General features: G+C 45.0%; 1 protein-coding gene across 1 annotated transcript in view; it reads right to left on the reverse strand.

Moving 5' to 3' along the window:
- Nucleotides 1–17994, reverse strand: part of LOC124798201 (diacylglycerol O-acyltransferase 1) — a 144746-nt gene that overhangs the window by 61929 nt on the left and 64823 nt on the right. The window contains exon 3 of the mRNA XM_047261502.1: nucleotides 1596–1690. Coding sequence (XP_047117458.1) covers nucleotides 1596–1690 — 95 coding nt within the window. The remainder of the gene's footprint in view (nucleotides 1–1595; nucleotides 1691–17994) is intronic.

The raw sequence follows: 17994 nt of genomic DNA on the forward strand, positions 1-17994 counted from the left end.
CCATTGTTACTGGAAGATAACTATATGTTGAGTGGTGCACTTATTTTTAGCACCCTGGACTGTGCAAAAGCATACTCACAGATCTCTGTAGCCGACTGATACATTCCCAAGACAGCAATAATCATTCCGTTTGGCCTATTAGAGAGCAGATTTATTACATTTGGACTTTTAAATGCTGCTCAAACCTGGCAATGCTTCATTGACTCATTGCTAAAACGCACAACTTTTGCTACTGTTTAACCTGGATGATATTTTAGTTTTTTGTCATTGGCAAAGCAAAGTCGGCAGCAATTAACAGAAGTGTTTCAGCAGTTGGAACACTATGGAATTGTCCTGAACTCTGTCAAATTTGTCTTTGGCCAGCCCCAACTGGATTTATTGTGGCATAAGATAACAGCAGCAGGACCACTACCACTGCCTTATAAGTGAAAGGCATCTTACAGGTTTCATGCCCAAATACAACTGAGGAATTGCATTGACTCCTTGGTACATTAAATTTTTATCACCATCCTGTGCCACACACTGTAGAGTTACAGAAACCATTAACTGCAGTGCTCACCGGTCCAAAGATCAAGGGTAACCCACCTATAACATGGACTGATAGTATTTTTGTGGCATTTCATGTGGTCAAACAGAGCATTGAAGATGCCACACTACTGACGCACCCTGAGCCTGCTGCACCTTTGACACTAGTGGTCGACACTAGCCAGATGGCAATCAGTGCAATGTTGGAATAACAAAGTAGTGACACACACAACCACTCATTTTTCTGAAACAACCTATCAACTTCACAAAAACTGGAGCACCTATGACAGAACTTCTGGCCATATATGAGTTTGTTGTCAGTAACCATAATGCCTTAATAAATGAGAATATACTAAGTGATACAGACATCTGTACCCTAAAAATCGTAGGCTCATCTATGGAATATTTCCATTGTCAGTAAAGAGACTGGTGTGTGCTTTACTTCATCTTTGTACACACAGAGTTTCTGGCAATGAAGATATGACACCACCACCACATATGCTATAATTTTTCTTCTCGAATGTGACAGTTAACTTTTTCATCACACCATGCACATTGTTTACGTATTAAACTTCGAAATTTGAGCTCCAAGTACAAAATGGAAACAGAATGAGGAAAGTTAGTACATAAAATGAAATGTCATCTGGATAGGGCCTCCCATCATGTAGACGGGTCACCTGGTACAAGACTTTTTAGTTGACACCATTGAGGCGACTTTTGTGTTGTTGAGGATGATACAATATATAATGATGACAACACAACACCCAGTCTCCATGCATAGAAAATTCCCGACCCAGCCGGGAATCCAACTCTGTCCCATTGCAAGGCATTCTGCCACACTGACCACTTAGTTATCAAGGTGAACAGATAGTAGATGAAGCTGTATGTGGGCCTTCTTACTAAAATTTCACAATGCTTAAGACTGACATCAATATTTGCTTTCCTCTACTATTCATTAATATTGCTTCCTAACTGATTTGTTTCTTTGGTCACCAAGTGTTTTTTTTTCTTTTTACCAGGAATCATGAAATTATTCATGAAAGATGATTATTATAATAACAACAACTTACACATCAAGAGCACAACAGATGGATGTTCTGCTGTCCCCTCTTGTTGTCCGCTAAGGAATATTATCCACTGTCTCGGGTCAACGCGTATTCCATATCTGAAGAGGGAAAGATAAGAACAAGAAACTTTTCATACATGTTGTTTATGTTCCATATAATACAATCACTTATTCTGATGCTTAATGAAAGTGAGCAAAATATTAAAAAAATGTAATGCACATTACCTTTAAAGTGAAGTTCCAGCAATCCTATGGAAGTAAAGGGTGCATAAAATGGAGACCTTTTCTTCTGATAATTTAGTTCATAGTTACCAGAATCAACATAAAACCAACACAAACAACAGTATACAAGCCAATGACAAGCAGAAAATGAAGATTTAGATGAAGTATATAATGTTATTGAACAGGTAATGCAGTAGTAGGGTAAGAACTAGTAAAAAGAGTTACAAGAGAATTTAGACTGTAGTAAGAATGAAAGAAGAGAAGAGTAATTGAATTCTGCAATACATTTAAGCTAGTAATAGCAAATACACTATTCATAAATCAGAAAGGAGATGGTATAGTTGGAAAATAGCCAGCAACATGGTATAATTCCAACAGGATTACATCAAGGTTGGATGGAGTCTGAATTCAAATGTTGAACTGTGGGGCATACCCAGGGGCAGATACATACTCAAATTACAATTTAATAGTGATGAAGAGAGGCTGGAGTATAAGAGAACTGTCTGCAAGAACCAATGTGGAAAGAAGTGGTGTGCTGAAATACCAAGAGATAATGATAGGCATTAGGAGTTCTCTAAGGCTATAGATACTGCAATAATGACCAATACAGTTCAGTGGAAGAGGAATGGACATATCTAAAAAAGGCCAATCACAAAATCTGGACAAACATAGGAACTAGGCAAGCACCTGCTAAGAAACTTTTGGTAATACTTAAACTGATTAATGAAAGAAGGAAACACAAATATTCAGGGAAAGACAAGGATACAGCAATATAAATAAAACTAAAATGGAGTAAATATGAAGTGCAAGGAAGGGAAACGTGAAGAAATAAAAAAAAATGGTCATATGAAGGTGTTAGCATGAGAAAAGTGAACACATTCAGTGAAATCAAAAGCATGGGGGACAATATTAAGTATGGAGTGGGAATTCCACTAGAAGAGAAAGCAGATATCTGGAAAAATTACATTGAGGGCCTTTACAAGGATGAGGAATGATGATGTGATGAAAGAAGAAATGGGAGTTGATATGCAAGACACAGGGTCACAAGTATTGAAGTCAGAATTCAACACAGATTAGGAAGACTTGGGATCAAATGAAGCAGACGTGATAGATAATATTCCTTTGGAATTTCTAAAATGAATGGGGGAATGCCAACCAAGCTAGTTTGGCTCTAAGAAAAGTAAAAGCACACACAAGGCAGTTCTGACTCTGCAGTTCATACTGGAAGCAAGATTTAAGAAAAATCAACACACTTTCAAAAGATTTTTTAATGCAAAAAAATTTATGTAGAATGTGGCGTAGAGTGCCACAAAAATAGACATTTGTTCTGTGCGTAAGTGTGCTATCTTTGAGGAGGGGGCTTTGGAGAGCATGTTGGACGCTAACGGCAGTTAGCCTCCGGACTTTTATCTGTGTAGACGCTAAGTGTGAATAAATCTGTATATGAGAGAATTCTAGTTGTTTACCTACAACTATACCATATTCCCTTACTGGTGACCCCGTTTTTGTGTAATATGCGTCCGAGTTACCACCTGAAGGTTATTTACGCGCCTACCGCGTCGGGTTTCTCCGCGATCGTGAGGGCCTTTGTTCAGCTCCAGACAATGGCCTTCCAGCATTCACCGCCGCCCGGATTCCAGCAACATCTCTCCAGCACTCCTGCCGTCATAGTGGACATGCCGCAAGAATCTTCGGAATCCTTCAGCCAGAACATGCAGTGGAATTCATCGAGTTTCTTCCAACCGCCAATGGTCGTGGACTCTGGCTTTGTTAGCCTGGACTTTCCCACGTGTTCTCCACAGTGTGCTGGTCGGAACATTTCTACTCCTGTGTCGAACACACAATTCAATACAGTTCGTGGCGTCAAGCGAGGTTTTGCTACTTTGGAAAATCCAGTAGTAAATTCAAACTCGAATCAGTTCCCACCACGTGTGTGTCCTTCCGCGCCAGCTAGTCAACAGGTGTTCAATGCTCACCAAACAGCAAATATCACACCGAGTGTGCATCCTAGTGGACGTGTGTGGGATCCTTGTGTTGCTTCTAATCAAGTCAACAATTCTGTGCTGGATAGTAATTACTCCGACATCTACAACCAGCCCCACCACTCACGGTCGAGTGAATACTGTGTGCATAACGGACAGTCACCGGCGTACTTAAGCACTTGTGGCTTCTCTCCGAGCTACCACGTCAATGAGAATGCACATTTTGACTACGATCCTCACACCGTTCGAGCGTCCGTCGCTTCTCAGCCGCCCCCAGCGTCAAGTGAATTTCGCGATTCCCGCATTACGGGACGCCAATAATCCGGACTCTCAATCTTCTGCATGCCCTACTTCCGTCCGAAGTAATAGGCGCACCTCTGCAGTGACTGCAGTGCCGAATCTGCCGAAACTACCAGACTTCAAACCAGCTCACCTGGAGTTCTGGTTTAACCTGGTTGAGCAAACATTCAATGTCTGTGCTTTGGACGACGACGCACGCTTCGCCTGCCTATGAACCATCTTCACGACCACGTCGATTTAATTTATGATCTGGTCAAAGCACCCCCCCCTAGCAGGGAAGTATGCTGTGGCAAAACAAACGATACTGGAGCGCGTCTCTAAAACCAGGAGAGAAAATGTGCGACAGCTCATCTACGAAGAGCGTCTCGGCGACAGGTCTCCGTCCCAGCTGTGGTGGTGCATCCGTCTTCTCGTCGATGAGCAAGTTATGCCTGATGACACACTCGCAGAAATCTGGACTGAAAAGCTGCCTTTGCCTGTCCAGACTGCAATCTCTGCATATGAAGATAGGCCAGTAAATGAACATTTACACGCCGCCGACAGAGCATACTCCGCCAGGCAACGTGAGTTCCGTGCACTGCATTCTGGACGTGACTGCACTAAGACACTTTCTGACGCCACGCCCTTGTCTGGTGCTGCTGATAACAAGTTTTTTAAACTAGCCGCCCTGCCTGCACCCTCAACTCCTCACAACGACAGTGCATCTGCCTCTGTGGAAGACTGGGGCACATACTCCATCACCTAGCAACTACCCACAAGGGCACAGGCCCACCCAACCTTACTGTTTGTTCCACGCGAGATTCGGGGAGCAAGCTCGCAAATGCCAGTCATCGTGTTCTTACCCAAACTCCAACCGCAGGTAGGCTACGGTGCCACCTCCTGCGATGTAAACAACGGGCACCATCCCACGTTGCACTCCGTTTCGGACAATAACAGTTAGTGTGGTCGAGTCTATGTTCGCGATTTATGATCAGGCGTATGTTTTCTGGTAGACACTGGTGCAGACGTCTCTTTGCTGCCGGTTCGCTTAGCAACCAATAAAGTGCAACCACACAAAACAGTACTTCGTGCAGTGAACTTGTCTACCCTACAGTGTTCGGGTTCCACTTTGTGTACAGTGAAACTTTCGCCCAAGTGCAAGCTGGAGTGGACGTTTCTAGTGTCAACAATTGAAGAACCTATTCTCGGAATTGATTTCCTCAAGCACTATCAGTTGTCACTAGATTTTGTGCAAAATACTGTGTTTTACCCCTCCCTTAACAAACATATTCCTTTCGCTTCACCGAGTGACAGTTCGGCTAACACCAAACATGTGTGCTGTGCTAAGAAGTGTGTAAACCTATCCTTGGAGCTGCAATCTTGGACAAACAAGTGGCTAGTGGAGTGCGCCAAGTCTTCTAAGTTGCGGATGGAACGTATGGAAATGCTGCTGCATCTCCACGACATACACCACGAGTTGGCCTCCACACAACGACGCCTCGTGGCACTACAAGCAGACGACTCGTCGGCTACAGACAAGGTCAGTCCGTGCCAATCTGGTGTTCCCGTGCCTGCGCACGTTAACGACAATGTCGTTAACTCTGTAAACTGTGTCAGCACCCCCTTTTGTAATGATAGGGTATGCCCGAATGCTCATGCTCCTTGCGTTCCGAATGGAAAATTAACTTGCCAAGCTTGTGGCAATGAACTACAGCCATCTGCTGTCCGGCCACGCCCACTCGTGCCTACAGCGCTACCAAGAACCAGTGTACCAACCTCGCCCATGTTAACACGTGTGCGGCCTTTACGCAGCCTACGAGCGGGTGGCACACCTGTACTTCCGTGCCCTCAACGCCACAGCTTGGCCCGTCCGCCACTGCCTGCTCCGCTTCACGGACATCTGACTATCGTGCCGCACCACGTATTGCAGTAGTCACTAACGGCACAGTTCATCGGTTACGTCTAACCGATGGGCTGCCCATATCGTAACGTCCACGCCGCCTCAAGCCGGAATTTATGAAAATTGCAAAAGAACAATTGGACGATCTGTTACAAAAGGGAATAATTGAACCTTCTTCCGGTTGCTGGACTAGTCCTATCCTGTTCAACCAAAAGAAAGACGGTACTTGGCGTATGGTCTGAGACTATAGGCGTTTAAATGCCTGCACCATCATTGATAAATATCCGGTCCCACACATAGCAGACTTCAATTATGCGCTCGCAGGTGCAAAGTACTTCTCTGTTTTGGACTGTAAGCACGCATTTCATCAGATTCCTACGGCTCCGGAGGACATTGAAAAGACTGCCATAACCACTCCCTTTGGGCTGTTCCAATACAAATTTATGCCGTTTGGGTTGAAAAATGCACCCCAAACGTGGCAGCGTTTCATCAATCAAACTTTATCCCATCTAGACTTTTGTTTCGTATATGTTGTTGTTGTTGTGGTCTTCAGTCCTGAGACTGGTTTGATGCAGCTCTCCATGCTACTCTATCCTGTGCAAGCTTTTTCATCTCCCAGTACCTACTGCAACCTACATCCTTCTGAATCTGCTTAGTGTATTCATCTCTTGGTCTCCCTCTACGATTTTTACCCTCCACGCTGCCCTCCAATACTAAATTGGTGATCCCTTGATGCCTCAGAACATGTCCTACCAACCGATCCCTTCTTCTGGTCAAGTTGTGCCACAAACTTTTCTTCTCCCCAATCCTATTCAATACTTCCTCATTAGTTATGTGATCTACCCATCTAATCTTCAGCATTCTTCTGTAGCACCACATTTCGAAAGCTTCTATTCTCTTCTTGTCCAAACTATTTATCGTCCATGTTTCACTTCCATACATGGCTACACTCCATACGAATACTTTCAGAAATGACTTCCTGACACTTAAATCTATACTCGATGTTAAATTTCTCTTCTTCAGAAACGCTTTCCTTGCCATTGCCAGCCTACATTTTATATCCTCTCTACTTCGACCATTATCAGTTATTTTGCTCCCCAAATAGCAAAACTCCTTTACTACTTTAAGTGCCTCATTTCCTAATCTAATTCCCTCAGCATCACCCGACTTAATTAGGCTACATTCCATTATCCTTGTTTTGCTTTTGTTGATGTTCATCTTATATCCTCCTTTCAAGACACTGTCCATTCCATTCAACTGCTCTTCCAAGTCCTTTGCTGTCTCTGACAGAATTATAATGTCATCGGCGAACCTCAAAGTTTTTATTTCTTCTCCATGAATTTTAATACCTACTCCGAATTTTTCTTTTGTTTCCTTTACTGCTTGCTCAATATACAGATTGAACAACATTGGGGAGAGGCTACAACCCTGTCTTACTCCCTTCCCAACCACTGCTTCCCTTTCATGTCCCTCGACTCTTATAACTGCCATCTGGTTTCTGTACAAATTGTAAATAGCCTTTCGCTCCCTGTATTTTACCCCTGCCACCTTTAGAATTTGAAAGAGAGTATTCCAGTCAACATTGTCAAAAGCTTTCTCTAAGTCTACAAATGCTAGAAACGTAGGTTTGCCTTTCCTTAATCTTTCTTCTAAGATAAGTCGTAAGGTCAGTATTGCCTCACGTGTTCCAGTGTTTCTACGGAATCCAAACTGATCTTCCCCGAGGTTGGCTTCTACTAGTTTTTCCATTCGTCTGTAAAGAATTCGTGTTAGTATTTTGCAGCTGTGACTTATTAAACTGATAGTTCGGTAATTTTCACATCTGTCAACACCTGCTTTCTTTGGGATTGGAATTATTATATTCTTCTTGAAGTCTGTGGGTATTTCGCCTGTTTCATACATCTTGCTCACCAGATGGTAGAGTTTTGTCAGGACTGGCTCTCCCACGGCCGTCAGTAGTTCCAATGGAATATTGTCTACTCCGGGGGCCTTGTTTCGACTCAGATCTTTCAGTGCTCTGTCAAACTCTTCACGCAGTATCGTATCTCCCATTTCATCTTCATCTACATCCTCTTCCATTTCCATAATATTGTCCTCAAGTACATCGCCCTTGTATAGACCCTCTATATACTCCTTCCACCTTTCTGCTTTCCCTTCTTTGCTTAGAACTGGGTTTCCATCTGAGATCTTGATATTCATACAAGTCGTTCTCTTATCTCCAAAGGTCTTTTTAATTTTCCTGTAGGCGGTATCTATCTCACCCCTAGTGAGATAGGCCTCTACATCCTTACATTTGTCCTCTAGCCATCCCTGCTTAGCCATTTTGCACTTCCTGTTGATCTCATTTTTGAGACGTTTGTATTCCTTTTTGCCTGTTTCACTTACTGCATTTTTATATTTTCTCCTTTCATCAATTAAATTCAATATTTCTTCTGTTACCCAAGGATTTCTACTAGCCCTCGTCTTTATACCTACTTGATCCTCTGCTGCCTTCACTACTTCATCCCTCAAAGCTACCCATTCTTCTTCTACTGTATTTATTTCCCCCATTCCTGTCAATTGCTCCCTTATGCTCTCCCTGAATCTCTGTACAACCTCTGGTTCTTTTGGTTTATCCAGGTCCCATCTCCTTAAATTCCCACCTTTTTGCAGTTTCTTCAGTTTTAATCTACAGGTCATAACCAATAGATTGTGGTCAGAGTCCACATCTGCCCCTGGAAATGTCTTACAATTTAAAACCTGGTTCCTAAATCTCTGTCTTACCATTATATAATCTATCTGATACCTTTTAGTATTGCCAGGGTTCTTCCATGTATACAACCTTCTTTCATGATTCTTAAACCAAGTGTTAGTTATGATTATGTTGTGCTCTGTGCAAAATTCGACCAGGTGGCTTCCTCTTTCATTTCTGTACCCCAATCCATATTCACCTACTATGTTTCCTTCTCTCCCTTTTCCTACACTCGAATTCCAGTCACCCATGACTATTAAACTTTCGTCTCCCTTCACAATCTGAATAATTTCTTTTATTTCATCATACATTTCTTCAATTTCTTCGTCATCTGCAGAGCTAGTTGGCATATAAACTTGTACTACTGTAGTAGGTGTGGGCTTCGTATCTATCTTGGCCACAATAATGCGTTCACTATGCTGTTTGTAGTATCTTACCCGCATTCCTATTTTCCTATTCATTATTAAACCTACTCCTGCATTACCCCTATTTGATTTTGTGTTTATAACCCTGTAGTCACCTGACCAGAAGTCTTGTTCCTCCTGCCACCGAACTTCACTAATTCCCACTATATCTAACTTCAACCTATCCATTTCCCTTTTTAAATTTTCTAACCTACCTGCCCGATTAAGGGATCTGACATTCCACGCTCCGATCCGTAGAACGCCAGTTTTCTTTCTCCTGATAACGACATCCTCTTGAGTAGTCCCCGCCCGGAGATCCGAATGGGGGACTATTTTACCTCCGGAATATTTTACCCAAGAGGACGCCATCATCATGTAATCATACAGTAAAGCTGCATGCCCTCGGGAAGAATTACGGCTGTAGTTTCCCCTTGCTTTCAGCCGTTCGCAGTACCAGCACAGCAAGGCCGTTTTGGTTATTGTTACAAGGCCAGATCAGTCAATCATCCAGACTGTTGCCCTTGCAACTACTGAAAAGGCTGCTGCCCCTCTTCAGGAACCACACGTTTGTCTGGCCTCTCAACAGATACCCCTCCGTTGTGGTTGCACCTACGGTACGGCTATCTGTATCGCTGAGGCACGCAAGCCTCCCCACCAACGGCAAGGTCCATGGTTCATGGGGGGGGTTTCGTATATATGGACGACATATTGGTTTTTGCTTCTACTTTAGAACAGAGTGAGGAGCGTGTTCAAGTCGTGACAGATATTTTAGCAGCCGCTGGTATTGACTGAACAATAAAAAGACTCAATTGCACCAGTCATCCGTCACATTCCTAAGTTATGTTGTGTCATCGGACGGTCTGACACCACCACAGGACAAGATCAAGCCTGTTCTCGAGATGCTACGCCCTCAGACCTACAGGGAATTATGCAGGTTCATCGGAACAGTTAATTATTAGCGGAAACATTTGCCAGCTGCTTCTGCGGTGCAGGCTCCTCTCACAGATGCTCTCGCTGGCCCACAAACTTCTGGCACCCGCCAGGTACCATGGACACCAGACATGGACAAAGCATTTAATGAACTCAAACAGCTGTTGGCCTCTGCTGTCACTATTGCTCACCCATGGGCGGATGCCACAATGTTTATCACTACTGACGCTAGTGACAATGCTATCGGCGCAGTACTGAGTCAGACATAGAACGATGTTACGACCCCCTGCAGTTTTTCTCAAAGAAGCTAAACAACGCGCAGAAGAAATACTCAGCATTCGACAGAGAACTACTTGCAGTTTACGAGGCCGTAAGACACTTCGGAACTGATGTTGAGGGACGAGATTTCTATGTGCTCACTGATCACAAGCCGTTGGTTCCTGCCATAAAAAATCCTGCAGCTGATCCGCCCCCACGATGCTTTAGTCACATTGATTACATCTTGCAATTTACAAATGACATTCGCTACATCCGAGGAGCGGACAATGTGGTCGCTGATTTTCTCTCGCGTGTTGGTGCTGTCAGAACCTTAATTGACTTAACGGACCTACCTCGGTTGCAATCGGCAGACCCCGATACCATGCAGTTAATTTCAGACCACAGTTCCTCTCTCCAACCGGTACGCTCTACTTTCCCTGGCATATCTGACTTAGTGTGGTGTGATGAATAGATTGGTACGTTGCAGCCATTCATTCCTAAGCCCCTTCAACGCCAGGTCTTTGACAAACTACACACATTAGCACACCCCAGTGTCAAAGCCTCCACCCATCTGGTAGCTGAACGGTTTGTCTGGAGAAACATGGGCCGTGACTGTCAGTCTTGGGCAAGGGCATGTATGGTGTGTCAACAGAACAAAGTTTCCAGGCACACTTCTCCACCCCTTGGCTGTTTTGCCCAACCTCCAGGCCGGTTTCACCATGTTCATGTCGACCTCGTAGGCCCTTTGCCCCCCCCTCCGAGGGTTTCCATTACTTGTTTACAGTTATTGACAGGATGACTCGGTGGGCTGAGGCTGTGCCTATTCCGAACATTACCTCTGAGACAGTAAGTCGAGCATTCTTAGATTCGTGGATCTCTAGATTTGGCTCACCTGTTTACCTCACCACTGACCAGGGGCGACAATTCGAGTCTTCAGTTTTCTCTGACTTATGTAAAATGTGTGGTATTGTCAAAATTCATACTTCTGCATACCACCCCCAAAGCAATGGGCTTGTCGAGCGATGGCATTGCACCCTGAAGTCTGCCCTGCGTTGCCATGACTCACTATGGACCGAGGCATTGCCCTTCGTGCTTCTTGGCCTTCGTGCAACTTTCAAGGAAGACCTCAAGGGGTCCGTAGCCGAGTTTGTATATGGCCAACCCCTGGTTTTGCCTGGAGAATTCGTCACTCCGACACCACTTCCACGGCCCTCTGAACTCCCTTCACTTCTCGAGTGGGTGCGCTTGCACTGCAGCAAAATTCAGCCGCCACCTCCGGCTGCTCATACACCTCCGCACGTGTACGTACCGCGCACGCTAGACTCTTGTGAGTACGTGTTTCTCAGAGACGACTCAGTCAAAGCCCCGCTTCAGTCGTCCTACACAGGTCCTTACAGGGTCGTCAAATGCTCTAAGAATAACATGGATCTCCTCATAAAAGACTCTATAACCACGGTCTCACTCAACCGAGTGAAACCAGCTTTCATTGAGCCTCAGGTGAACCTCCCTGATTCTGCCCCTATTTCTCCCACTCCTGCTTCGAGCGGCCATCCATCTTTCCACACCATGCATTTGGGTATGGATTTTCCACAGCGTGTTTCTCTGCCGAGCACTGCTCCTTCTCCGCGTTCATCTAATTCGAGTGGCCAATCTTTTCGGGGCTTCACTCCTCACAGCCCTCGCAGTTGAACTGCCAACCACTCGGATTCTACCATTGTGTTACCATCTTCGTGTGACAGCTCTGTCACGCCGTTCAACCCATGCTGGCTCCTCGTTGCCTTCGGTCACGCTCCCTCGTCTGTCAGCTGATCGCCTGAGGTTGTCTCCTGCACAGTCTAGTGCACCTGCCACCCCCCTCTTAGCAGATGCTTCCCCCTGCCATGGCTTTCCCACACCTCCCTGCCTCCCTACCATTGCTCGTACAGGTGCCATCCAAGAATTCACAACACATGTGCACCTTGATGACATACATAAATTATCTGTTGTCGTAGATGGCGATACAGTGTGTGTGGTACTCGCGTGTGACAATATTGAGGGAGGAAGTGCAGAATCTCTTGTGGTGCGCCGCTTTAAATTGAGCAGAAGTGCTGCGTGTGGCAATTTGCGTGCCTTTGTTAGGCCTTCTGGCAAGGTGATTCTCTGCCTGCCGGCTGATGAAGTGCTACATCTTCACTCCAGGATGGGACGTCGTCTTCAGCCGCCGGCGTCGCTTGCCGACTTCACCGTCGACGTACCGGGCTTCACACCCCCCCCCCCCCCCCCCCCCCGGTCTCCTACCAGTCGACCGCTTCCGCCTGACGCAGAAGAACTGTGCGTTACCTTCCTAACTTCTCACCCCCCCCCCCCATTCACAGGGACACAGGGACGTACTCTGTACTGCGTGAGGGGGGGGAAGGGGGGGGGCTATGTGGCGTAGAGCACCATAAAAATCGATATTTGTTCTGTGCATAAGTGTGCTATCTTTGAGGAGGGGGCTTTGGAGAGCATGTTGGACGCTAACGGCAGTTAGCCTCCGGACTTTTGTTTTGAACGGCCAGTGTCGGTTGGTCGCAGTCAGTGTGCTCCCTGCCGCCGTTGGATAAGCAGCTGAGCAGCAAGTCGTTTACTCCTAGCTCACTCATTTGTTACATAGTTTAATTCTTAATTTCTTTGCGTGTTTTTGGTTCTTGCATTGTTTAATTCATAAATTTCGGGCGTATTATAGTATTTGAGAGTGTAGCATCGTGTTTTAGTACCTGAATAGTGTAATTTCGCTTAGTCTCCTTCCGCCGCCGAGCAGTGTCAGCAGTGCACAAGTAGCAGCATTACTGCATTTACTAGGCAATCTTGTATTTTAATAACCGTTTAAATTTTGTCGATTTGTTTGCGCTCTCTGTAGATTAGTTCAGACGTTCTTAGCAAAACAGTTCTTAGCATGGATAGGGACTGCAACTGCTGTGTTCGGATGCAGGCTGAGTTGGCATCCCTTCGCTCCCAGCTTCAGGCAGTGTTGGCTTCGGTCACACAGCTTGAGGCTGTTGCCAATGGGCATCACTGTGGGGGTCGGGATGGGGGTTTGTCGGGGACGGCCAGCTCGTCCCACGCATCCCCTGATCGGACTACGACTGTGGTTGCCCGGGATACTGCCCGCATTGAGGCTGATCCCTCACCTGTGGTAGAGTGGGAGGTCGTTTCAAGGTGTGGCAGGGGGCGAAAGACATTCCGGAGGGCTGAACGGAAAGCCTCTCCAGTTTGTCTGACGAACCGGTTTCAGGCTCTGTCTCAGGCTGATACTGATCTTCGGCCTGACATGGCTGCTTGTCCTGTTCCAGAGGTTGCCCCTCAGTCTGCAAGATCCGGGCAGTCGCAGAGGGTGGGCTTACTGGTAGTTGGGAGCTCCAATGTCAGGCGCGTAATGGGGCCCCTTAGGGAAATGGCAGCAAGAGAGGGGAAGAAAACCAATGTGCACTCCGTGTGCATACCGGGGGGAGTCATTCCAGATGTGGAAAGGGTCCTTCCGGATGCCATGAAGGGTACAGGGTGCACCCATCTGCAGGTGGTCGCTCATGTCGGCACCAATGTTGTGTGTCGCTATGGATCGGAGGAAATCCTCTCTGGCTTCCGGCGGCTATCTGATTTGGTGAAGACTGCCAGTCTCGCTAGCGGGATGAAAGCAGAGCTCACCATCTGCAGCATCGTCGACAGGACTGACTGCGGACCTTTGGTACAGAGCCGAGTGGAGGGTCTGAATCAGAGGCTGAGACGGTTCTGCGACCGTGTGGGCTGCAGATTCCTCGACTTGCGCCATAGGGTGGTGGGGTTTCGGGTTCCGCTGGATAGGTCAGGAGTCCACTACACGCAACAAGCGGCTACACGGGTAGCAGGGGTTGTGTGGCGTGGGCTGGGCGGTTTTTTAGGTTAGATGGCCTTGGGCAAGTACAGAAAGGGCAACAGCCTCAACGGGTGCGGGGCAAAGTCAGGACATGCGGGGAACAAGCAGCAATCGGTATTCTAATTGTCAACTGTCGAAGCTGCGTTGGTAAAGTACCGGAACTTCAAGCGCTGATAGAAAGCACCGAAGCTGAAATCGTTATAGGTACAGAAAGCTGGCTTAAGCCAGAGATAAATTCTGCCGAAATTTTTACAAAGGTACAGACGGTGTTTAGAAAGGATAGATTGCATGCAACCGGTGGTGGAGTGTTCATCGCTGTTAGTAGTAGTTTATCCTGTAGTGAAGTAGAAGTGGATAGTTCCTGTGAATTATTATGGGTGGAGGTTACACTAAACAACCGAACTAGGTTAATAATTGGCTCCTTTTACCGACCTCCCGACTCAGCAGCATTAGTGGCAGAACAACTGAGAGAAAATTTGGAATACATTTCACATAAATTTTCTCAGCATGTTATAGTCTTAGGTGGAGATTTCAATTTACCAGATATAGACTGGGACACTCAGATGTTTAGGACGGGTGGTAGGGACAGAGCATCGAGTGACATTATACTGAGTGCACTATCCGAAAATTACCTCGAGCAATTAAACAGAGAACCGACTCGTGGAGATAACATATTGGACCTACTGATAACAAACAGACCCGAACTTTTCGAATCTGTATGTACAGAGCAGGGAATCAGTGATCATAAGGCCGTTGCAGCATCCCTGAATATGGAAGTTAATAGGAATATAAAAAAAGGGAGGAAGGTTTATCTGTTTAGCAAGAGTAATAGAAGGCAGATTTCAGACTACCTAACAGATCAAAACGAAAATTTCTGTTCCGACACTGACAATGTTGAGTGTTTATGGAAAAAGTTCAAGGCAATCGTAAAATGCGTTTTAGACAGGTACGTGCCGAGTAAAACTGTGAGGGACGGGAAAAACCCACCGTGGTACAACAACAAAGTTAGGAAACTACTGCGAAAGCAAAGAGAGCTCCACTCCAAGTTTAAACGCAGCCAAAACCTCTCAGACAAACAGAAGCTAAACGATGTCAAAGTTAGCGTAAGGAGGGCTATGCGTGAAGCGTTCATTGAATTCGAAAGTAAAATTCTATGTACCGAATTGACAGAAAATCCTAGGAAGTTCTGGTCTTACGTTAAATCAGTAAGTGGCTCGAAACAGCATATCCAGACACTACGGGATGATGATGGCATTGAAACAGAGGATGACTCGCGTAAAGCTGAAATACTAAACACCTTTTTCCAAAGCTGTTTCACAGAGGAAGACCGCACTGCAGTTCCTTCTCTAAATCCTCGCACAAAGGAAAAAATGGCTGACATCGAAATAAGTGTCCAAGGAATAGAAAAGCAACTGGAATCACTCAATAGAGGAAAGTCCACTGGACCTGACGGGATACCAATTCGATTCTACACAGAGTACGCGAAAGAACTAGCCCCCCTTCTAACAGCCGTGTACCGCAAGTCTCTAGAGGAACGGAGGGTTCCAAATGATTGGAAAAGAGCACAGATAGTCCCAGTCTTCAAGAAGGGTCGTCGAGCAGATGCGCAAAACTATAGACCTATATCTCTTACGTCGATCTCTTGTAGAATTTTAGAACATGTTTTTTGCTCGCGTATCATGTCATTTCTGGAAACCCAGAATCTACTATGTAGGAATCAACATGGATTCCGGAAACAGCAATCGTGTGAGACCCAACTCGCCTTATTTGTTCATGAGACCCAGAAAATATTAGATACAGGCTCCCAGGTAGATGCTATTTTTCTTGACTTCCGGAAGGCGTTCGATACAGTTCCGCACTGTCGCCTGATAAACAAAGTAAGAGCCTACGGAATATCAGACCAGCTGTGTGGCTGGATTGAAGAGTTTTTAGCAAACAGAACACAGCATGTTGTTATCAATGGAGAGACGTCTACAGACGTTAAAGTAACCTCTGGCGTGCCACAGGGGAGTGTTATGGGACCATTGCTTTTCACAATATATATAAATGACTTAGTAGATAGTGTCGGAAGTTCCATGCGGCTTTTCGCGGATGATGCTGTAGTATACAGAGAAGTTGCTGCATTAGAAAATTGTAGCGAAATACAGGAAGATCTGCAGCGGATAGGCACTTGGTGCAGGGAGTGGCAACTGACCCTTAACATAGACAAATGTAATGTATTGCGAATACATAGAAAGAAGGATCCTTTATTGTATGATTATATGATAGCGGAACAAACACTGGTAGCAGTTACTTCTGTAAAATATCTGGGAGTATGCGTACGGAACGATTTGAAGTGGAATGATCATATAAAACTAATTGTTGGTAAGGCGGGTACCAGGTTGAGATTCATTGGGAGAGTGCTTAGAAAATGTAGTCCATCAACAAAGGAGGTGGCTTACAAAACACTCGTTCGACCTATACTTGAGTATTGCTCATCAGTGTGGGATCCGTACCAGGTCGGGTTGACGGAGGAGATAGAGAAGATCCAAAGAAGAGCGGCGCGTTTCGTCACTGGGTTATTTGGTAACCGTGATAGCGTTACGGAGATGTTTAATAAACGCAAGTGGCAGACTCTGCAAGAGAGGCGCTCTGCATCGCGGTGTAGCTTGCTCGCCAGGTTTCGAGAGGGTGCGTTTCTGGATGAGGTATCGAATATATTGCTTCCCCCTACTTATACTTCCCGAGGAGATCACGAATGTAAAATTAGAGAGATTAGAGCGCGCACGGAGGCTTTCAGACAGTCGTTCTTCCCGCGAACCATACGCGACTGGAACAGGAAAGGGAGGTAATGACAGTGGCACGTAAAGTGCCCTCCGCCACACACCGTTGGGTGGCTTGCGGAGTATCAATGTAGATGTAGATGTAGACTTTTATCTGTGTAGACGCTAAGTGTGAATAAATCTGTATATGAGAGAATTCTAGTTGTTTACCTACAACTATACTATATTCCCTCAAGAATAATAAAATGGTGCAATATGTTCAGTATTCCAAAGAAAGTAGATGTAAACTGTAGATGATAATGGGTATCTAAAATACTTAGAAGAACCAAAGTGGAACAGTATGACTAAGAGCAAGAACACAGTGCCTGGATTAAAAAGGGCCCTCCTGCTAAATCTATACACAGGAAAAGCAATGATGGAAATAAAAGAAAGGTGCAGGAGTGATTAAAATTCTGGGTGAAAAAATGTCAATGGTAAGATTCACTGATGACACTGCTATCCTAAATTAGAGTGAAGAAGAATTACAGAATCAATTGGATTGAATGAACAATCTAAATGAGATGTAGCAGAAATGAGAATAGCAATAAACTTATCAAAATTAATTAAAATACTCATTTTTTAAAAAATAATGTAATTTGAGACATAAAAATTCTACTCACTAAGTGGCAGCAAGAGAATCAATCTTCCATTCTTATCCCATCTGGTAAGTCTCCACTGACCTGGGATTCTAGGCAACTTTCCCAAGCTCTCCCCATTTCCTCAACCTCACCAGCCCCTTTTCTTTGCCCCTCTTCCTTCACCTTCAACTCTTCTGGAGTGGAGTCATTATGGATGAGTACATGCTTGAAAAATGGTGAAGACAGCAGTTGTCTTAGCTAATGTGTTAATCTGGAATTTTAAATTATTTAAGGTAATGATGATAGCAAGAGGACAGTTTAAACCTCGAACTGTAGTGATTCTCTGATTGTTCTCTATAAAATTGCAGACCAATTTTATTTGATAGTTAAATTAATTTTAAGGATGGTATTAGAGCTATGTAACAAGAAAATGAAAAACTAAATTTA

Source organism: Schistocerca piceifrons, chromosome 5, assembly GCF_021461385.2.
Source record: "Schistocerca piceifrons isolate TAMUIC-IGC-003096 chromosome 5, iqSchPice1.1, whole genome shotgun sequence".
NCBI classification, from domain to species: Eukaryota; Metazoa; Arthropoda; class Insecta; order Orthoptera; family Acrididae; genus Schistocerca; species Schistocerca piceifrons.